This window comes from Hemiscyllium ocellatum, chromosome 36 (genome assembly GCF_020745735.1).
Source record: "Hemiscyllium ocellatum isolate sHemOce1 chromosome 36, sHemOce1.pat.X.cur, whole genome shotgun sequence".
In the NCBI taxonomy this organism is placed as follows: domain Eukaryota; kingdom Metazoa; phylum Chordata; class Chondrichthyes; order Orectolobiformes; family Hemiscylliidae; genus Hemiscyllium; species Hemiscyllium ocellatum.
Window position 1 is genome coordinate 15,407,136 of NC_083436.1, and position 23,622 is coordinate 15,430,757.

Consider the following 23,622-nt stretch of genomic DNA (forward strand, 5'->3'; position numbering starts at 1 on the left):
GTTGGAGGATTTGAGTATAGGGAGAGGCTGAACAGGCTGGGCTGTTTTCCCTGGAGTGTGGGAGGCTGAGGGATGAACTTATAGAGGTTTACAAAATTATGAGGGGCATGGATAGGATAAATAGACAAAGTCTTTTCCTGGGGGTGAAGGAGTCCAGAACTAGAGGGCATAGATTTAGGGTGAGAGGGGAAAGATATCAAAGAGACCTAAGAGGCAAATTTTTGACAGAAGGTGGTACGTGTATGGAATGAGCTGCCAGAGGAAGTGGTGGAGGCTGGTACAATTGCAACATTTAAGTGGCATCTGGATGGTGAATGAATAGAAAGGGTTTGGAGGGATATGGGCTGGTTGCTGGCAGGTGGGACTAGATTGGGTTGGGATATCTGGTCAGCATGGACAGGTTGGATTGAAGGGTCTGTTTCAAAGCTGTACATCTCTATGACTCTATAACTCTAATGAATACAATTCCAGGATCCTCAACCATTCAGCTTGTGTTAGGCTTCCCATTTCAGGGATCATTCGTGTGAATCTCCTCTGGACATGCTCCAGTGCCAGTATGTCCTTCCTGACAATGTGGGGCCCAAAACTGGACACAGTATTCTAAATGGGGCCTAACCAGAGATTTATAAAGACTCAGTAGCACATCACTGCTTTTACATTCCAACCCTCTTGAGATAAATGACAACATTACATTTGTTTTTTAAACCATGGACTCAACCTGCAAGTCAAACTTGAAAGAATCCTGGACTAGCACTCCCAGATCCCTTTGTACTTTGGCTTTATGAATTTTCTCACCGTTTATAAAATAGTCCATACCTGTGTTTTTTTTCCCAAAGTGCGAGACCTTGCATTTGCTCACATTGAATTTCAATTGGAGTAGTGGTGAAGGCAGTGGAGCTGGAGTCTCTGGTGGAATCCAGCTATGTTCAGCAGGCTGGGCAATGACATTTCAGCATCCAATAAATATTGGTCTCAAGCAGCCTAGGGAAGGAGTCGAATAGACAAAATTGGGAAGGTGTCCCCCAGGTATCAGACAGGCCTTAATAGTGAGGAGGAACTGTTTATTAAATTGAGGGTAAGATTTCAGAAGATGAGAAGTTGAGTAAGATGAGGAAAGGGAGAGAGGAAGAGTGGCTCCTGAGCAAGTGAGTGAGTGGACCTTTGCGAAGGGGGTTGCTGATTATGTCAGTGGTTGTGAATTAGGTGGAGGTGTGTGTTTGTTTGTTGGAGAGCAGTGTGGATTGCCTGGGGAGTAGCGTGGAGCTTTAAGGGAATAACATGCACAAAGCTTTATATGGCAAAAATGGCAGGCTCTAAGTAATACAAATGTTGAATGTTGCAAAGAGCAACAGTTTGTGCTGAAGTAAACCTTTTGGGCCTTCTTGACCCTTCTAGTGCATATGCACACTGTTCTCTCATACTTCGCAACCCCTGTGGTCTCCATCTTGCCAGCAATCCTCGATAGAAATATCCATTTTTATTTTATTTCCTCAAAATTGGCAATGCTTGTGGGTAGAGTGGCTCTCCATATTTTTTCTACAAAAGTGTACTCTGCATCACCTTTGCCTTCACAGTATTTCGTGCAGCACCATCCATTCTGTAATACCTTCTTGCATGATTGTGAACTTTCCTAACTTTCCAATCAGAGAGGACAAATATTTCCAGTTAATTGAAAGAAGAACTTTGGGCTGGGTTGGGACAGTGAAGCTGACTAACTGATAGGGAAGCGAGAGAGGGTTGCCTAATGTCACTGATGATTAAATAAATTGGCCCCTGTGCCTTCTCTGCTCTTTGTGACGCATCGGGCTATGACGCTTCACATTTGATCGACAGGTTATATAAGCCCCGCCTCCCTCGCGACACACGACACTCTTGGCCAATCGTCGCGGCCGGTGGGCGGGGCCTGTGTGACGCCGTGCGTCAGGACTGCGGTGTTCTGGAGCTTTCTACCGGCCGGTTGCTGAGGAGGGCGGTCGGGGTTCGGTTGCTGCAACGCCTGGCGCGCGATCGAAATCGGCGGCGCCGTCGTTGTCGTTCGCGTGACTTCTCTCGTATATACCCGAGCAGTGCGGTGTTTGTGCCGGTGACCGTCATGTCGGTGGTCGGCTTTGATGTGGGTTTCCAGAACTGCTACATCGCGGTGGCGAGGAGCGGCGGCATCGAGACCATCGCCAATGAGTACAGCGACAGGTGTACGCCGTGAGTGTCGGCTTCCCGGGGGGACGGCCCGGGGGAGGGGGGACGGCTGGTGTGCTCTCAGTGGGGATGGGGCGGTGGGTTATCCGCCTCCAAGATTTGGTGGGGTTGGGGGTTGCTGATCCGGGGGCGAGGGGAGGGAGGTGCACGCCGGGGAGAGACTAGGCCTGTCTGCCCTCACATGGCAACCGCGCCGGGATACTGCTGCTGCCGGTAGAGCTTGGGCTTTCTCTTAATGTCCAGGAGATGGATGTTTCCCCAATTACAGGGGGAGGGGGGGGGAAGCTCTGACTTCGCTATAGGCAGTCAACCAGGTGAGTGACTGACCCTGATTACCCCCCCCCCCTCCCCACACACACACACCCCCGTCCCACAGCCTCAGCTCTACCGCTGTCTGGGAGGTAAGCGCCTGCTTTATTAATGTACTTTATTCTTGGCCTCGCCGGCTGCTGAGTTTCACGGCAGGTAGGTGGGATGCGAGCCTGACTGTAACACCCACTTCCCCCCCCCCCCCCCCCCCCGACCCCCCTCATTCAATCAGGCAGCCTCCCTGCGGTGATGTCGGAATGGTACCAAGGAACATCTTTCGCACGCTGTCCCCAACGTGTCCCTTCATTACACACTGATCGTTTTACCAGCACTTTCTCTCTCTCTCTCTTTTTTTTAAGTGACCCGTTTGAATCAGGTCTTATCCCATCCGTTAAACGGATACGTAGTTCCCTTTTTGCTGTGGTTATGGGCCATAATGAAAATCAATGCGTCTTTTTCCTCTTTCCTTCTCTCTTTCCTTCCTTGTTACCTTAACCATTTTAAAGGCAGTTGTGTTTTTTAATTGCTGACTGTACAACGTATACTGGAGCGATCCGTTCGCGATCGAACCTGAACGTAACCATTTCTACGTAATCAGAACTCAAGAATATGAGAAATCCTTGGAGGAAGATAATTGGCAAATCTCAAAATTGTTCTATTTGAATTAACCTTCGTAAGTGTGCTGCATTTGTATATTCATTAATCTTGTCAATGTTAATCTGAAGATCGAATGAGTATTTCCATTGACATCCTCAATCTTGTTCTGCCATTCAGTGAACGTCTGATCAATATCGTGAATCGCCTGCTTGATATCTCCATCTTTACTGTTCCCCAAAAGAAAAAAAGATGTTTTAATTTCGGTCGTCCTAGCCCCTAGGGCACAAATTTCTAATTTTCGTTTTGCCTTGATGTTCTAAATGGCATTCTAAGATTATGCCTGTTCGTTCTTGATTCCCCACCAGAGGGCATAGTGTCTCTATCCATGCAATCATTTTTAAAATTTTAAACAACCTAAGTTGTAGAAACCACGCATATTCAATCTGTCACCTTTTTAATGGTTCTATGAACTTGGGAGAAATAGAAAGATTTGGGCTAGGATGGAGCCCAGTGAGTGAGCGTAACAGTTATGGACAGAGTTCAGCGTCATGCCATCTATCCTGTTTCTGTTCAGGGAATAATACCATACTACAGTTATATAAAGTTTTGGTTAGGCCTAGTCTGGAGAATTGCATTCATTTCTGGTTGTTGCATCTTGTGAGATGAGTGACCTTGAAGAGCAATGCTGGCGTTAAAATTATCTGAATTACAAAAACTGATTGATTTGGATAGATCACGCTTGCTTTGAGTATACACAAGTCTACACCAACCCTCCGAAGAGTAACCCCCCAGACCCATTTCCCTATATTTACCCCTGACTAATGCACCTAACCTACACACCCCTGAACACTCTGGGCAACTTGGCATTGCCAATTCACCTGATCTGCTCATCTTTGGATTGTGGGAGGAAGCTGGAGCTCCTGGAAGAAACCCATGTTGACACTGGGAGAATGTGCAAATTCCTCAGTCACCAGAGGTTTGAATTGAACCTGGGTCCCTGGTGCTGTGAGGCAACAGTGCTAACCACTGAGCCCACCATGCTGCCCAAAGTACTAATTAATAAATCTTTCAAGTTCCTCTGTTGCACAAGGCTTGCCTGAACACCTACAAAAAAACTACGATATCAACAACAATGCAGCACTCCTTCCATACTGCACCAAAGTGTAATTTTAGGGTCTATCATCAAAAGCATTTTTTTTCTTGAATTCTGAAGAAGGGTCTTTGAACTCAAAATGTTAACTGTGGTTTCTCTCCACACTGTTTAGGGATGGCATGATAGGTAGCATTGCTGCCTTATAGCACCAGAGGCCTCTGTTCAGTTCCAGGCTTCGATGGCTATCTGTGTGGAGTTTGCATATTCTATCTGTGTCTATGTGGGTTTCCATCGGGTGCATCAATTTTCTCCCGCAGCCCAAAGTTGTTGGTTTGGTGGTAGGTTAGGTCTTCTCCAGAGATGTGCAGGCTATGTCATTTCCAAAATATCAGACTGGGGCAAAAGCTGTTTAACTACATAATAAATCATTTTCATTTGAATCCTCAGCAAAGAAGGCAATTTTGCTAGTCATATTGGCATTCCCATCCATATGTTGTCATCTTTAGAATTTGAAGGTTATAACTGTGTGCTATTTTGGTTAAACAGAATACAATAGCTTAGTAAATACTGAATTTTGCTTTTTCTCCAGGGCTTGTATCTCTCTGGGACCCAAGAATCGGGCGATTGGAGCAGCTGCCAAAACTCAGGTATGGTAATGTTGAGTTCTACAGACCAGATAATTTACTATCTATACAGCTCAGTTGTAATGTACAGAGTGATTTTTTTTCTTCTCCTTACGTTCAGTAGAATTGAACTAATAAGCTTCTGATTGTGCAGCATGTTGATTAATAAACTTGAGTCTTGGAACTCTGAAAACTTCTGGTCTGCTTATACCTATTATTCTTAAATGTGACAATGGTAAGCTTCAAGGAGTGACTGCTGCCTTGAATTATGAGGTGAAAGTCACAAATATTGATTAGTTGAAAGTATTAATTCCCAGTAGGCTTTATAACCTCAATGAATGGTTTTGGAAACCAATCCAGGACAACCTGGCAAAACTCTTCCACCCACCACTGCAAACGAATAAAACATCAGTCCAACAGTATGACTTGATGCTGGCAAGCTTCCACCTCTTCTGAGGCTTTAGAGGCATTTGTAGTAGGGTTACTATTAGTCCTTGAGTTACATCACTTGAAATGCATACATTTTTTTGAAATATGCTTGAAATAGCTTGAAATCTGCTGTCCTTTTCGACAATAAGTTCCAGACTTATCACCTTCTGGATGGAAGTATTTCTGTTCCACTTCCCTCTAGTCCTCTGGAATTATTCGAAATCCATATCCTACTGGTCATTGACCTTTTTGCTTTAGAAACTGTTCTTCCACTCTATGAAGGCCCCTCATATTTTTATACATTTCAAATATTACATCAGTCTCCTTATAAACATGAGTCCCAACCTACCAATCTTTGAACATAGCTACATTTCTCCATTCCTAGAAGTGGGATATTTCATAGTCCTTCTTAATTACGATGTTTGCATCATACTTCCTCTCTTTCTAGGAGGGGAGCATGCCAGAGTCAATTCTGCATCCTATATCTCCTACATCCTATAAACGAGTACCTTTGATCTGCACTCAGCTATATTCTTCCTTTTCTTATCCTCCTGTTCTCCAATGTAATTACAACACATTGTTTTCCATGATTCTTAACTCTTATTTACCAATACTGTTTCTTATCATTTTTGTTCATTTATTTTCTGGATTTCACCCCTGACTTTTGTGTTCGATATATTAAGTTTTCATTATCTAGTGCGAATTTTTTAGCCTTATTCTGCACTGTTACATTCCTTGACATCGTGGGGTTTAAATTTGGACATCCTACCTCCTTATTTATGAGAAAATATCAATCTTGCACTCTGTTGTTTGTCCTGTCTGCTTTTGACTGCCCCGATGCTGATTTAGCTTCAAGTAGCTGTCTCAATTTGAATAACTCCCATCTCTTAATATAAATTTAAATCTATATTCCTGATCCGTTTTCATCCTTTTCCATATCCATAATTAATGTAATTGAATTTTAATTGCTACTCTCAAAGTGCTCCCCCACTAAACTGCCTGTCTCCTAGATCACGTACTACTCTTCCTGTTGGCGATTATCACTTTAACCTATATTGTGACCCTATCCTTTTAAATACTTTTCTGCAAGCCTATAAAGAGAAATATTTTATGTAGTAATTATTACAGTAATTGGAATATTTTTATTCTCAGATTGTGACCAATGCGAAGAATACCATACAAGGCTTTAAACGAATGCATGGGCGACTTTTTGATGATCCATTTGTGCAAGCAGAAAAAAACAAACTTCTATATGAGCTTCAGAAGATGCCCAGTGATAGCGTTGGAATCAAAGTAAGTTCTATTTTTAGTGGAAATCTACCATTAGATTAAAAGTGAAATTTAAATTAGATTTCTGAAGTGTGGTGCTGGTGTTGATGTTCAAATCCGATCACAGTGATAGGTTGATGCACTGACCCCTTGCCAGCTTGTCATTTGTGAATGACAGAATTTTGAATTAAATGTCATGTGTTTTGAAATACAGCATGATGCTAGCTTGAACATGTTTGATGCTGTTAGCTAAGGATAATTAGATGTCTGATGTTTAAAATCTTGTGTTGACTGTCTGCCTGTGTAAGAATGATCCTGCCTTTGAGATTTTGTGAATGTCCCAAGGGTTTTGCAAATAGTTATTTTTGTGTTGTAGATATTTAGAGTTGTGGAGATGTACAGCATGGAAACAGACCCTTCAGTCCAATTCGTCCATGCTGACCAGATATCCCAACCTAATCTAGTCCCATTTGCCAGCACTTGGTCCACATCCCTCTAAACCCTTCCTATTCATGTACCCATCCAGATGCCTTTTTAAATGTTGCAATCCTTCCACCCTCCAGCAGCTCATTCCATACACTCACCACCCTCTGTGAAAAAGGTGCCCCTTAGGTGCCTTTTATATCTTTCCCCCCCCCCCCCCCCAACCTAAACCTCTGCACTCTAGGACTCCCCCACTCCAGGGAAAAGATTTTGTCTATTTACCCTATCCATGCCCCTCACAATTTTATTAACCTCTTACAAAGGTGGGGGTGGGCAGGATGGCTGGAGCAGATGGTAGATGGGATTGGGGCGAGTGGTAACTATACTTACCATGATCATATTCAACCATTTACATAAATGACGAAAATTAGTGGACCCAGCACCAATCCTTGTGGCACTCCACTGGTCACAGGTTCCAATCTGAAAAACAACTCTCCGTCACTACCCTCTGTCTTCTACCTTTAAGCCAGTTCTGTATCCAAATGGATGGTTCTCCCTATATTCCATGAGATCTAACCTTGCAAATCAATCTCACATCGGGAACATTGTTGAATCTGAAAATGTGTTGCTGGAAAAGCACAGCAGGTCAGGCAACATCCAAGGAACAGGAGAATCAACATTTCAGGTATGAGCCCTTCTTCAGGAATTAGTCCTGAAGAAGGGCTCATGCCCGAAATGTTGATTCTCCTGCTCCTTGGATGTTGCCTGACCTGCTGTGCTTTTCCAGCAACACATTTTCAGCTCTGATCTCCAGCATCTGCAGTCCTCACTTTCTCCTAGAACATTGTTGAATGCCTGACTGAAGTTCATATAGATCGCGTCCACTGCTCTGCCCTTATCGATCCTATTTGTTACTTTTTCAAAAATCTGAAGTTTGTAAGACATGATTTCCCACAAACAAAGCTATTCCTAATCAGTCCTTGCCTTTCCAAATATATGTAAATCCTATCCCTCAGGATTCCCTCCAACAATTTGCCCACCACCGACATCAGGCTCACTGGTCTATAGTTCCCTGGCTTGGCCTTATCGCACCTTTTTAATAATGATACCATGTTAGCCAACCTCCAGTCTTCTGGCACCTCCCCGTGACTATTGATGATACAAATATCTCGGCAAAGGGCCCAGCAATCACTTCCTTAGCTTCCCTCAGAATTTGAGGGTATACTTGATCAGGTCCTGGGGATTTATCCACCAATATGCATTTCAAGACATCCAGCACTTCCTCCTATGTAATATGGACACTTTTCAATGGACATCTATTTCCTCACATTCTATATCTTCCATGTCCTTGTCAACACTAAACACTGATGCAAAATACTTGTTTAGTATCTCCCCTATCTCATGCAGCTCCACACAAAGGCTGCTTTGCTGATCTTTTGAGGGGCTGTATTCACTCTCTAGATACCCTTTTGTCCTTAATATATTTGTAAAAACCCTTTGGATTCTCCTTAACTCTGTTTGCCAAAGCTATCTCATGTCCCTTTTTAATCCTCCTGACTTCCCTCTTAAGTATACCCCTACTGCCTTTATACACTCAGGATTTGTTTTTAGGAATAGTTTTCTTCCCTCATTGTAACAAATTCTCAAGTTCAAGGACATTTGCTCACTTGTTAATCTGATCCAGAATGAATGTTAACATCGCGTTTAGAATGTGCATAGATAGTGACTTCAGAATCTGTGCTTAATGTTCAATTTAGCTAAAGTTTATAAATTTCATCCTGTAGCTATCTCCACAGCCAAACATATCATGGACAATATCTTCCCATTGAAACAAAAGTGGTGTCGTAATGAAAAAGTACTTTCATCAAATATCTCTGCTCTGCAGTTTTTAAAAGAAAAGTTAAGTAATGCAACTTGATTTTCTTACAGGTGCACTATATGAATGAAGAACGAACTTTTGCAATTGAACAAATTACAGGGATGTTACTGACTAAACTCAAAGAGACTTCAGAAAATGCACTGAAGAAACCAGTGACAGACTGTGTAATTTCGGTAGGTTGGATTGAAGCCAGCAAAATCTCAAAACTATCCTAGATTTAGTTTATAAAGATTGTACCAGCAGTCAACTGCCAGGAAGTTATTTGCCCGCTGGATGGTAGTGAATAATTCTTCAGAAGTAGCTTCCTCGGGGACAACTTTTTGTAAAGAACTGTTGCCTTAATCTAACTGCTTGCGATGATGAGCATTTTGACTTTATTCCAAGATGAAATTCAAGAAATTCTGTACTGTGCTGTTGTGCACTGTACATAGTTAAGGAAAAATGTTGAGTACCTCTCAAGTATTGTCTTCATTCTTTTGAAGGTATGTTGATTAACAAGCTTTTTGTATTTCCTGTCAAAGTTTTGAAGTGCAATCCCAGACCAAATCATTGAATATAAAATGGGTTAACAGGGCAAATCAATTGTTCTGTTCCAAAGATGTTAAGACCTAAATTGTATATTATTCTGTAAATGGGCTATTTCTATGCTCAGTAAATTTGCTAATACAAGAATCTGAGTGCAAAATTGATTTTACTTTTCAAAACTTATATTAGCACAGTGTGTATATATAGTATTTAAATAGCAATCCAAAGTAGAGTTCGATCTTATCATGGCTGGTTGTGAAAATTTGTATAGTAGCGTCAGAAACTTTCTTTTTAAAATTGCTCAACTTGTTCACCCCCACTGGTCAGGCCAATAGCTGCTGGACCATAAGATGTTATAAGAAATTGCTCCTCCTGAAGTGGCATAATGTGCTAGTCAGCTGGAAAGTGACTGCTACAGAAAAACAAAATTTTAATGTTGGGAATTGTCATCTCAGCAAGAGAGGGAAGGAAGCAGTTCATGTTCAAGCCTATAATATTTGGGTTCTGGTGTATTGACCTGAAATATTAAGTCTTTCGCTGTCCATAGATGCTTCCTCACTAAGTATGGATTTTCCCTTTGCTTTAGATTCCAGCACTTTTTGATTTTTTTTTGTACTGTAAGTACAGAACACATGATTTGCATTGACAATAAACAATGACTCTGACATTGAAACAAAGCAAGATCAAATCCAATCAATTATAAAGTCAACTTTATTGGGCTGATGCGAGCAGCTATCCTATAAACTCATGTAATGTTAGCTTGATTCGTAATTGTATCACTTTCCCAAGATAACCACCACCTCTTGCTGCTCCTCCTCCCCTCTTGCCACCCCATGCTTCTTCCCTCTTACGCCCCCTTCTCCCCACCCAAAAAATGTCTCTTGCAAGAATAAAGAGCAAATAGCCTTATTCTGGGAATGTATTCCCAAGTATCACCAGTCAGAGGAATCCTATATACGTGCACCATGTAACAATTAAGTTTCCATTCCCTCCATTGCATTCCATCTGTGGCATGGTGCCTCCCCCCACACACCCTTTCTTAGATGAGGAAAATTGTGTTAACCGGGTGGGGTGTCACCAAGCAATTGCAGCAGGTCTTCTTTATTCAAATAGCTTTGTTAATATACTATTTCCATCTTTACTAATTATTGCACCTGCATTCTAGCTTTTAGTGATCTCCATACATGTAGGACAAACAAAAGGCAGTTCTTAACAGTTCAAACTTCAAATTTGTGCCTGAAGTGTCAGTGACTTCAGAATTGTGATCCGTCACAACATGAGAGCAAATGGACTAAGAGTGACCTAGTCCTTTCTCACCTGTTCCATAATTCCATATGATTATGGACAATCTATTTCAAGTAACCTTTCTCTTTCCTTCTTTTTCTCCCCAAATCCATTGATTCCCATAATATTTGAAAATCAGTCTTTAGTGTACTTTACTGAGCAGCCACATTTCTCTGTGGTAAAGGATTCCACATGTCCACTCCCTTTTGAAGAAATATCTCCTTGTCTAAGCCTGCAGAGCCAACCATTTACTGAGACTATGACCCTACATTATACTCTACTCAGCTGAAGCTGCATCTTGCCAGCATCTAACTTATCAAGGCCTTTTAAGAACTTAGTTTAAATTCCTATACTCCAAATCTCTTATAGTAAAAATGTGTATCCTATTTGCTTTCCAAATTGCTTGTAATCACCAGGTATTACAAGCAATATTCTGATTGTTGTATGAAGGCACCCACATTTTTCCTGATACCAGTTCCCTGTTTCTCCACAATTTGAGTTTTTTCTTACCCAGTGATTTTTTTTTTTGCCTTATTCATCTTCCATCATCTTGCTCACTTGTTCAAACTGTGAAATTATTTTTTATGATGCTCTTTATCATCCTCTAGTTTAATTTTCCACCTAATTTTAAGTATGTTAACCTTGCGTAAATAACCCTCATCTAAGTTATTGATATAGATGGTAAAGCTTCAGTGGAAGCACCGATTGATGCAGTATGCCACTACTTGTAGCCTAACTATCATTAAGGTAACACATTTATTTCTACTATTAGATTAGATTACTTAGTGTGGAAACAGGCCCTTTGGCCCAACAAGTCCACACTGACCCGCCGAAGCACAACCCACCCAGATATATTCCCCTACATTTACCCCTTCACCTAATACTACGGGCAATTTAGCATGGCCAACTCACCTAACCTGTGATTGTGGGAGGAAACTGGAGCACCTGGAAGAAACCCACGTAGACATGGGGAGAACGTACAAACTCCACACAGTCAGTTGCCTGAGGCAGGAATTGAACCCGGGTCTCTGGCATTGTGCGGCAGCAGTGCTAACCACTGAGCAATCCATTCTAATATTCCTGACTTGTAACCTTATGGTTTACGTATATTGCACTCTACTATCATACCAGTGCATTGATCCTGGTTTACTAGAAACATGCCAGGATCAGCAACTGACCTTCTCAAATGAGGCTACTTGTATGTAATAGGTCATGTCACCTAATTGCATCTCTGGTAATTGTACTGCTCAGGAAAATGAAGGAATGGTTTCATGAACACTTCTGTATAACTGCTGCCAGAGCCCAAAACGTGACTGTCATATGATGCTGAAGTGTTCATATGTCTCTTCAGCCAGCAGTGCTAAGTGAATAATTCTCCTTTACCACCACCTAACATTTTAACCATTATAGATGCCAATATCCAGCTACATTTGGGTCACTCCGCATGGCATTGAAACCAGGTACACTAGACACTGCAAAGGCTATGGATCCTGCTGCCATTTTGGCTGTGGTTACTGAATACATGAACTAGCCAGTTCTGATGAGATGCCAGTCCTGAATCTCCAGTTTTTCTCTTTCACCAACGGTGCTTGACCTGATTATAATAAACAGAAAATAGCCTATTCCTAAGCCAAGGTATTCACTATGCCCCTCTAGAAAATTGAGTAGGTATGTTCTGTCCTCAAAAGATGGTACAAGTCTGATCTCACCAACTATGAGCCTTCAATAACCACTGAAATGATAGAAAATCGTGTTGTCACCAGGACCAGCTCATCAATTACCTAGTGGATGCTTGGTTTCAGTTTTGCTGGAGTCCTACTTGCTCCAGATCTATTCAGTGTTGATCAGAATGTGGATGCAGCAGCTGATTGCCAGGCAAGAGTTGAGAAGCTCCCCAAAGGTCAGGAGAAACATTTGACCAAAAAAGAGTAATGGAAATCCAAAGTCTATGGCTAAGATATTGGTATTGACATAGACCAGAGTGTGTTTGTCTTCAGAACTTAGTTATCACAGCTCCAGGGCATCACTACTAGAGTCCCCTTAGAGTTGCATCCTTGGCTGCTTCAACAATGTTCTTTCTTCCATAAGGTCAGGAGTGGAGCAATTAGCTGATAATTCTAGTGTTCAGCTCTGTTCACGACTCCTGATAATGAAGTGGCCTATGCAGACTACAACAAGATTTGGACAACCAGCATCCATACTTGAGCTGAAAAGAGGCAGGTAACATTCACAATACAGTGCTCTGAAATAATAATTTCCAACAGTGGACTTAACACCATCTCTTGGCCTTCAGCAGTGCCCGTGTGGTTTTGAGTTACTGTCAACCAGATACTCTGAACCGACTGATTCCGAAATAAGAGTAGAGACTAATTTTGTGCTGGGTTGTTCACGCCTAAACCCCCAACAGCTGCTTTTTCCAGTGTTCAAACCAGGATTGTATAAATATTCACTTCTAGTATCAACCTTTGCTATTGAGGAGAAAGCAGATCACTTGATTGATATCTTGCCACTCAGTTCAATATCCATACTTGTTCTTTGGCTTACTGTATTTGCAGTATATGCTATGCAGCAGTTATGCAGCAGTTGTTCTGCAAACATGCTGTAACCAAGCCTTCCAGTTCTACACCCTTTATCTGCAAAAAACATTATGGGTGTACGATTTTTATCCATGTTACACACTTTGCACATCGTTGTCTGTTTGATCATAGTCTTTGAATTTCTAACATCTAGGGTTATCATCAATCACTGATTTTAAATAATTTCAAGGGCTTAATATCAAGTGGCAAATGAGAATAGCAAATAAATTCTTCTTTGCCCACATCCCAAAGACACATTTTTAAAATTGAAATTCAGAATGCTCTATTTATTGTTCAGTAGAAATCAATTTTTGGACAATTTTGCAATCATATCTTTAGTAGCTAAAGAGCTCAGAAATCCACTTTTATTGGACTATAGCAGTTCAAGAGGGCAAATCAACACCACTAGGGCAACTGGAGATGGGCATTAGTGCTGGTTTGGCTAGCAGTGCTCACATCTAATGACAAATCGTGGGGTGAAAGTGAGCGATCCAAATCATACTCATCAAATCAGTGTAATGTGAATTGCTACTGTGCCACGCTTCTCATTTTTCTAACCATGGTTCTCATTGCTTACTGAAGAGGTTTTGTAGTTCTGTGGCTGACTGCCTATTCATTCTGTTTTGGATACTGGTCCAAAAGAAAGTGTGAAAAGATCTTCCCTGACTGTTACACTGTCATGTTGAATTAATGCGGGCACTCTCAACCCAATTATAAGGTTTTTTTTGTACAGATTGATCTTCCAGGCGTTAAATGAATTGTGAAGAAGATGGGAATAAATCTCGCAAATCAGTCATCGCCTGGTTTAATTTAAAGATTTGCTTTTTCTCTGTCCTTTTTGTGAAAACCAATGTTTAAATAGTATACTTGATATGGTGGTTGAGTTCCAAAATTGAAATATTTTGCATTCATGTATACTGAAAGCACTTCATTTGAGCATAATATCATAAAACAGTAAACTTCAATAACCCAGAATTTGCTGGATTGCCGCACCTTGTGGATGCTATGGATTGGATTTTCTTTTCCTCAGCTCTGTTGCTATATGTACAACTTGATAACACTGCTCTGTGCTTAATGGTCCTTGTGAGGCATTCATGTCTGATTAGCTAGTTCAAAGGGAGTGTAAGGAAATGAGCAATGGATTTACGAGGGGAGAAAAGTGATTCGAGGTTGAAGTAAAAAGTAGGAAAGATTCATTAAAAGGAAAGAAGACAAAGGTAGGAGAATTTTTCAAAATAATTTGACTTCCAAGACTGCAGTTTTAGATGACCCCTTCTTAGGCTTCTGAGATTATGAAGGCATATTACAACTAAAAATCATTTCATTAACAAGGAACTTGAACTGAAATGGCAACTGCAATGAGTTAAATGATTAGTTTCCAAAAACTCCATGGAACTTGGTAGTAAGGAATAACAGCAGAATGGAGTAAATTATTCATCCATTTTTGATTTGCAATCCAACTTTGCATTAAAATCCAGACAATATGCACTAAATGGCATGTTCTTGGTAAATTCTGTGGGTATACATTTGATTTTTATTTGGTTCTTTTTAAGAATGTTGTTTTGCAATCTAATCCGGCAAAGGTTCTTCTGGTTTGACTAAAGAACATCCTGAAATTAGTACACGCCATTTTTTTATTTTTAAAATGCTGTGGAATTGTTAAAGCTAAATATTTCAATTTTGATTTTAATTGTACTTCACCTGTAATACATATCCGTTGGTCTTTGTGATGAGAATGACATGTCACGTTGGAAGCACATTGGTACAGTACTGCACCCTGAATTATATAACTAAAAAAACTAAGTTTCCTGAATCTGTTGGCAGGTCCCTAGTTTTTTCACCGATGCAGAGAGGAGGTCTGTGATTGCTGCTGCTGAGATTGCAGGACTTAATTGTCTGCGGCTTATGAATGACACCACTGCAGGTAATTTTTTTGGGCTTAAAACTATTCCTTTGAACAATTGTAAATGTGAATTTGCTGAAGAAAAGTAAGAGGTGACAGTAGTAGGAATGTTTAAGCAGCACTGAATAGAAATGGTGCATTTTGTCAGATTATACTGTGTGGTTGGTGCAAAACATTAACTTAAAAATACTAATGAACATAATAGTAAAGAACCAAGCCAGACAAAAACTCAGTTTTTAGCTTTTTGTAACAATGTAATATCGAGCCAGCATTATTTAGTTATGATGTAAGCGATATGTAAACTTCAAAAATTAGATACACCAGAGGATCCCCCTTTACCTTGAGTTATTCTAGTCAAGCAGCCATACTGAAACTTTTGCATGGCTATAAAGATGTTTGTATCAACAGCAGTTTTTAAGTGTAGAATATAATAGCAACCAAGCCAGTAATGTATTTAACTGTGATCGCTTCAAGGAGTGGTCTGCTGAAGCTTGTGTAAAGTGTCAAGCTTTAGGGAAAATTGTTTATTCTGTAACAGAATCTTCATTCTATGGGCTGTTTGCTTAGGTCATATTTAAAGCATAAGGCTTGACATTGTTTTGACAGGACTTTTTGATAGTATAAGCCGTGATTTATATCTAAGTCGACTGCCTTAGGATTTCAATTAAGAACACATACACCAGTTTTTTTTCCTTGTAATGCATTGGTATATTTGATCCCCCTCGTTGAATTCGGGGAATTAGAAACATTTTTTTTAATACTAGCAAAGAGCAGTTTTCAGTTTTATTAGCTTTTGTCCTTTTTTCTGCTAGTACTATGTAGCAGAGTTTTTCCATGAATTTTACATTTAGTAATCTGTTTTCTCAGACTGTGCTTTATCTACTTTTATAGGAGGTAGTCTTTTACCAAATAGTGTAGCAGTAACTACAGATGCAGAAGTTTGTCTATTAGAGCATCTGCAGCTCTCTAATTCAGATACAGTGCATCGATAAATAATAAAAACCAGGGAAGCGATGATAGCATTTTTAAGTAGTTGATGATTCTGAAGTCTTTTAAAAATGTGATTCCTGTATTTTAAAGGAAGTAAGAGCATATCAGAGGAATTGTAGACTAACATGCTTATCATTTAGTGATTTAAAATCACAATGACTGCTTAACAGAAGATGTAATAGAAAGGAAAGCAAAACTATATATAGAGGAACTGACATTTGATTATCCAGCAAGATCTCAATGTTTGACTAAACAATGTCATTCAGCATTCGAGTATCCAGAATTCGATTAACTGGACAAAGTATTCCCTGCTCATGTCCTTCAGATAATCGAGGTTCCTCTGTACTTAAAGTATAATTGCATGGCTCCAAAGCAAGATCATGTTTGACCTATCTTAATTTATTATTTGAAGAAATAACTGAGTATATATGGGTAATTCAGTAGTTCTAATATATTTTGGCTTTCAAAAGACCTTCACTGGTGGATCTGTGTAGAGCATGTCTGATTGATCACTAAATGGAATGGCTAAAGATGGGAAGATATTGTCCACAAGTGGAACCATGTTTGTGTACAATTTCAATTGAGTTTATTTGAACAAAGCGAAAGGCAAAACCCTTTTTACAAAATATTGTCAGGAACCAAGTTTTTTTCTCTTTACAAAAAGAGGATGGACAGAATATTACTGAATAAAAGGTGCAATTTCAAAATGTGTGCAACACATTTGAAGCTACAATTAATATTGACTCAATTTAAAATACAATATCTCAAAACTAATTGGCAAATTAACTTCAGTACAGAAGTGTCAGTTGTTCCATTTTGGTAGGAAGCATGAGGCTCCTTCTTCCTTGGCAAATAAGCAAATACATGCGGTTTAGGAGCAAAGTGATCAAGGGTACAAATCTACAATCAGCCAAAATGTTGATGTAGTTTAAGGGCATTTGGAATACAAAACAAGCAAGCTGCTAGAGTTCATCTCTATAGAATTTAAAAACAAAGTTATCTCTATCTCTTATGTTAAACGCTAAAACTTGGAGCTCTGAGAGCTTCTGCTTTCTTTACTATAAATAGGATAAAGTAGTAGAGAAAATGTTAAGACTTACAAGGATGATACACCTGTCATTACAATAGAGGTAATGAATGAGGTGAAAATTAATAGGAAAGATATGATGTTTCGCTGCCATGTTTAGAATGAATAATGTGCCTGGTTCAGATGGTTTACATACTAGGTCGTCAAAGGAAATGGAGGTAGTTGAAAGATTTATCAATATCTTAGATGGTCTCTAGATACAAAGAGGTTCCACTGTATTGGTGGGTGGCAAATATTTTTGCCATATTCAGCAAAGAGTAGAAGGACATTGCTAATAGGTATAGACTTGTCAATTGAACAGTGCTAAGGTTGTAGAAACAATAACTGGGAAAGTGGAATTATCAGGCACTAGAGTTTTGAATTAGTTGTGGAGCATTGGCTTAGGTTTGTGAAAGACAGGAGGTGCTTGATCAATCAAAAATTGCAATTGGAAGAAGTTTTAAGGTATTTGACAAAATACCATATATACTTGTGTAGGTTGAATTTTGAAGACTTTCTTTAAAGCTGAAATTAAGGGGTTGACTAATACAGGGGCACAGGTTTTGAGGGGCTGAAATTCATGCTGCAGTTCGAAATACCATACTGTTTGCAAAAAGTCAGTTTGATTGCACAACTAATTCCAGTGTTACAACACCGGGTAAACCCTTCTGCTAATTTAAACCAGACACTTCGTAATCTGTAATGGTACGAGTGACAAAGATCTACCAAATCCCACTATTTAATTTTTTCTTGAGAAAAAAGAACATTAAACAGCAACGATCTACACTGTAAACCTCCTTTTGATCAATTTATCTACCCTTCTCTCCACAACAATATACTGATCTGACCCCCCCCCCCCCCCCCCCCGTTTAAGTTATACAAGAAAAATCAAATTTCAAAACCAACAGTGTTGGTTATCCTCTGTATCTTCGTCTAGATCTTTCTGGGTCTTTTCTTTGGTCTTCTACTGCAGATTGCATATGAACAGGTATCTTTCAGAGAGCGATTCTGCAGGCAGTCTGTTTTAGTTGATGCTCTTTGCTGCTATGGCTAACTCTTCAAAATGCCAGTTTTCTATACTTCAAACAGCAGATCATCTCATTGGTTTGATGTTGTCAAATCAGTAAAATTCAAATTCGATTGGATTTTGATATTTTGGGACAAAATTTAAACTGGCCAAATTTGAATTTGTTACGTTCCATAGCAACAGCTCAGCTATTTGTTTCACAGCCAAATGTTACATTTTTAAATTTTTCAGCACGCTGTGCCTTCTTGGGTCTGCCAGCTTGCACTCTCTTAAAGGTACAGTACACACCTGCAAATTCATAATACGGGATAAAAAAAACAACAAATTATGATCAAGGTAATTACCAGATAAAAGCAAGAGACCAGTATGAAAATTTAGCCTATCAAAGATTCATTGAAATCCTGCAAAATCACACTGTTCGACATCGTCATGGCTGGTATAACAACACATTTAAAGTGAAACTTTTATTTAATTCTGAATATGTAAGCATCTTGAACGATCCCACCAAATTCTTCTATGTTTTGAACCTCAGCAACATTAATACATTTGTCAGTGAATTAAAGATATACTGGTATGTAGCTAATATAATATCTCTTTTATACAGATATAATAGAACAATTAAAATGATTAACACTTTAATGGTATTTAACTTTTGGATGTATAGTGAACAATATAGTAAGTACCAATAGATTTAGTACCAGTCTGAATGAATTAATCAAAACATGCTGTTGTAAACCAAGTGTAGTAAGTATAGTTATGAATGAATAAAGGTGCGATATTGTAAACAAAGATCGATGAATGAAGTTATCGGTATGAATGAAAGAGTGCAATTTGATGCATTATAGTAGGGTCGGCTTATACACGAGAAAGGAAAAATACAAGATTTTTGGCCCAAAATAAGGGGTCAACTTATACATGTGATCGACTATACATGAGTATCTATGGTTTTTTAAAAAAAAAAGTTACTTAGTGCAATGCAATGGGGTTGTCAGTATTACCTCGGGGACAGAAAATAGCAAGTCTTGGTAAATTATTTATTTCGGACTGGTGGATGGTTATCAAGGTGCACAAGGATCAGTGCTGGGATTACTTTCTGTAGGTGTCATAGTTAATATATCTTGGAGGACTTGTGTTTAGAAGAATTGTGCAAGATTTGATTTCTTTTAAAGTTTTGTGGAAATACGTAGGATGATTTACCTTCTTATATGACTTTTCTAGAAATCAAATGACTGGTAATTTGTTTGAATCAATAAGACCCTCTCTGAAGGAGGTCACTGGACTCAAAACATTAAGTCTGACTTTTCTTCACAAACGCTGACAGCCCTGAGTTTTTCCAGAATTTTCTATTTTTGTTACATTGATTTCCAGTGTCCGCAGTTCTTGTTTTTTGACTAGTGATAAATGCTTGCTGGGACAGTTTGAAAAATGACCAGATGCAAGATGCTTTGTTATCTGCATTTGTTATCAACAGTAAAGCTGTGTAGGTAATCTTTCCCATTCCTGTAAAGGGAGCCTCTTGTTGAGTTCAAGGTGAAATCTTGACTGGAGAAAGTTCCCTGTTGTACCTCCTGAGCTAGCTGTCTGTAGAGACCCCAGAGATGACCATATGTGATAAGTGACTTGACCACACAGAGCATTGAGTGCATTCTACGCTTCATAGAGCTGTACAGCACAAAAACAGACCCTTCGGTCCAACTCGTCATGCTAACCAGATATCCCAACCCAATCTAGTCCCACCTGCCAGCACCCACCCTGTATCTCTCCAAACCCTTCTTATTCATATACCCATTCAGATGCCTTTTAAATGTTGCAATTGTACCAGCCTCCACCACTTCCTCTTGCAGCCCATTCCATACACGTACCACCTTCTCATAAAAAAGTTGCCCCTTAGGTCCCTTTTATATCTTTCCCCTCTCACCCTAAACCTATGCTGTCTAGTTCTATTTAAGAGACAGCTGAAGAAAACCTTTTTATCAAAGTGGGCTGAGTATCTTTGGAATCCTCTTCCTCAAAAGGAAGATTTTTAAGGCTGAGATGGAATGGAATGGAGGAATGCAACTGACTACTATACAGAAAGCTGGCATGAGTTTTGGTTGAATATGGATCTTTTGTGCAGTTATGATAAAAATTGTACAGTTGCATTAGACTTTGGCAATCGTGTGCTTTTAAAATAGTAAATTTGAAGTGAGGGAAGTAAAGTGAAGTTGGAGTAGAAAGCTCTTCATGATTGCATTCAAGAAACTGATTTAAGGATTTTTTTTGGAAAAGAGAAAAATGAGTCTGGTTTATTGAACTCTGAGTAAAAAGTGAGGTCTGCAGATGCTGGAGATCAGAGCTGAAAATGTGTTGCTGGTTTAAAGCACAGCAGGTCAGGCAGCATCCAAGGAACAGGAAATTCGACGTTTCAGGCCAGAGCCCTTCTTCAGGATTCCTGATGAAGGGCTCTGGCCCTCGAATTTCCTGTTCCTTGGATGCTGCCTGACCTGCTGTGCTTTAATCAGCAACACATTTTCAGCAGTTATTGAACTCAATCTTGAAGGCCAATATTTGTGAGGGAGAGCACAAATATAAAGTGTTGGCTGGTAATTCCAGTAGGAAATTCACTGACTCTTTACTCGAGTGACTGTAAGGTGGCACTCCCTATTTAATGCAAGTAAAATAAATACATTTAAGGGGGAATTCGACAAATCCAGTGAAGCAAACAATGAGGTTAGCTAGAGTGGGATGGAAAGAAACTGAGATAACCTGCATGTTTCTTGCTTTCCTCTCTGCTGTTTGAGCATGAGACTTTGACCACATCTTCATTTCATAATGTGTAAGGGACTTAGTTCATCAGTATTCAATACTGAGGAGTAAATGCTCAAAGCCATGACAGGTGATTTCTCAGCCACTGTTTAGCAATTGTATTGTCAAATCTTGTACAAACCTATCCATGTGATCTGTTTTCTAGTTGCGCTTGCATATGGTATTTACAAACAAGATTTGCCAACTCCTGAAGAGAAACCAAGGAATGTGGTGTTTGTTGATATGGGCCATTCAGCCTATCAGACTTCAGTTTGTGCATTTAACAAGGGAAAGCTCAAGGTTAGTGTATATTTATTTAAAAAAACTTACTTTAACCTTTTCTGTTGCAGGTTAGAACTAGTCCTTTTACGTTGGAAAAAAGTTTAGAATTGCATACAGAGGAACCTGGATTATCCAAAGGACACAGGCGGGAAAATTTTCGTTCGGTTAATCAAATGCTGGATAATAGTTTAGCCAAGCATTGGGGCCTGGCAATCTTGCCGGATAATCGAGGTTCCTCTAGTGCTTTTCACAACTGATGAAACTGTCCATCATCTCTCCAATGAGCAAGCAGCCCTGTGGTCCAGTAGGACTACCCCTATAGCAACTTACCTTACCTTTTTAGTATTTGCACTTAAGTAATGTAGGAAATTCATTAAACTTTGCAAATAGCAATGCGACGAACAGAATTTGTTGTTTGGCATTTATTTGGGCACAAATCTGAGCAGGATGTTAGGGAAACATCCCTCCTCCAGTTCGAAATAATGCCATGGAGTGTTTTATTTTAACCCATGCAGTTTGGTAGGGTCTTGTAATAAAAGCAAAACACTGCAGGATGATGCTAATCTGAAATAAAAACTGGTCTGGCTGTATCTATCGAGAGAGAGAAACCGTTACTGTTTGGAGTCAAATATAATTCTTCCAGGAAACTTTGTTCCTGTTTTGACTGCAGTAAAGGAAATCAGCTTGGTAGGTCCTTTTAGCGGGCATTTAAGAGTCCACCACTTTGTTGTGAGCGTGGAGTCATATGTAGGCAAGGGCATCCAGTTCCTTCCCTTAAGGACAGAAGTGAACTAGGTGGGTTTTTATGACAATGGTTTCATGGTTATCATTAGACTTTTATTTCTGGATTTGTCAATGTTGAATTCAAATTCCACCATCTGCTGTGAAGTTTTTTTTAATCAGTAATTAGATTTATTTGGACTTGATTATCTGAAACAAGATTTGTAAGTATAATTGGTTTGGAGGTTTTATGTTTGTTTTTTTTTTGTTACAATTTGAAATTTATTTTAAAATCTAAGCATTACATTTCCCTCCTTTGAACGATGTCACTTTTGTCTGTCTTTTCTCTCTTAAAGTTGGCATTTAGCTGCATGGACATTGTCATTCAGTATTTTGTCCAAGTGACCATTCCTCATGTCTGATACTTGTGTTAGTATGTTATTTACCTTTGCAAAGGGAGTGAAGGATGGTGTTGCATTTGAGCTCAATCTTGTTTACACTGAGTTTTTTTTTAATGGGTTACTGAATAACACCAGAAGGAACAATGTTTTATACATGCATTTTCCCTACTTGAAGATGCCGAAGCTGATGGTAGGTGTCTATTAACCTGAGCGAGATTAGCTAATTTTATAGACTGGTGGTAGAAAATTAATCTTGGGCTTTCTCGATTAGCATGGTTTAGATACTCTCTTGTATAAATCCTTTTGAGAGGGTGCTTGTGGCACAGGGGTACTCATCTCTGAGGCAAGAAGGCTGGGTTCAAGTTCCACCTGCTCCAGCGATATGTAGTAATATCTCTGAACAGACAGGTTAGAAAATTTCTTGAGGTTTTAGAAACCTCTGACTCGAAATTAACTTAAAGTTTGGTCTAAACCTGTATGAAGCCAATATTGTCTGCTCAAAACACAAGGTGGTGCAAAAATGTCTGTCCAAAGTTAGTTTAAAAATGTAAAATAAAGCTCCAAAAAGGTTTTCAGTTTATCTCCATAATATTGAGAGTAGAGATTTTTGGGAACATTACTAATTTTACTTTGTAGGTCGATAACTAACTGAACATGGAAACTCGAAGCTACATACCTAAGTAATTCAGCAAGTTTAATTGGTCCAATTGCATACTGTGGTTGTGTCTGGTATGTTCAGTACATTTGAATCTGGTGCTTATTGAAGTTTTTCTAATACTGTTTCTAAATCAGTTGTAAAAGGTTGAACTTGCATTGTGCCTTTTTATAATTTCAAAGTGTGTGAACTTAATATTCACGTTTGTTCAGAATATTGTTAAAGCTGATTATTGGAGAAGATTGAGCATTAATGATATTTCTCTTCCCCACCTGTCTTTTCTCCCTCACAACCCCCATTATAGGTTCTGGGAACTGCATTTGATCCCTATTTAGGTGGAAAGAATTTTGATGAGGCCCTGGTAGAACATTTCTGTGAAGAATTCAAGAGTAAATATAAACTAAATGTAAAGTCGAATGGTAGAGCTTTGCTCCGTCTGTACCAGGAGTGTGAGAAATTGAAGAAGCTAATGAGTGCAAATGCATCAGATCTCCCAATGAATATAGAATGTTTTATGAATGATATTGATGTCTCTGGTAGAATGAACAGGTAATGTATGTTTTCTTTTTCATTCCAAATAAGAATTTTACT

General features: G+C 39.4%; 1 protein-coding gene across 1 annotated transcript in view; it reads left to right on the forward strand.

The window, feature by feature from the left end:
- The first annotated feature begins 1,924 nt into the window (after positions 1-1,924).
- The window catches only part of LOC132833428 (heat shock 70 kDa protein 4L-like), a 56,224-nt gene continuing 34,526 nt past the window's right edge, over positions 1,925-23,622 (forward strand). Inside the window, exons 1-7 of the mRNA XM_060851688.1 lie at positions 1,925-2,199; positions 4,785-4,842; positions 6,400-6,540; positions 8,869-8,991; positions 15,028-15,127; positions 21,140-21,273; positions 23,336-23,580. Coding sequence (XP_060707671.1) covers positions 2,093-2,199; positions 4,785-4,842; positions 6,400-6,540; positions 8,869-8,991; positions 15,028-15,127; positions 21,140-21,273; positions 23,336-23,580 — 908 coding nt within the window. The 5' untranslated portion in view covers positions 1,925-2,092. The remainder of the gene's footprint in view (positions 2,200-4,784; positions 4,843-6,399; positions 6,541-8,868; positions 8,992-15,027; positions 15,128-21,139; positions 21,274-23,335; positions 23,581-23,622) is intronic.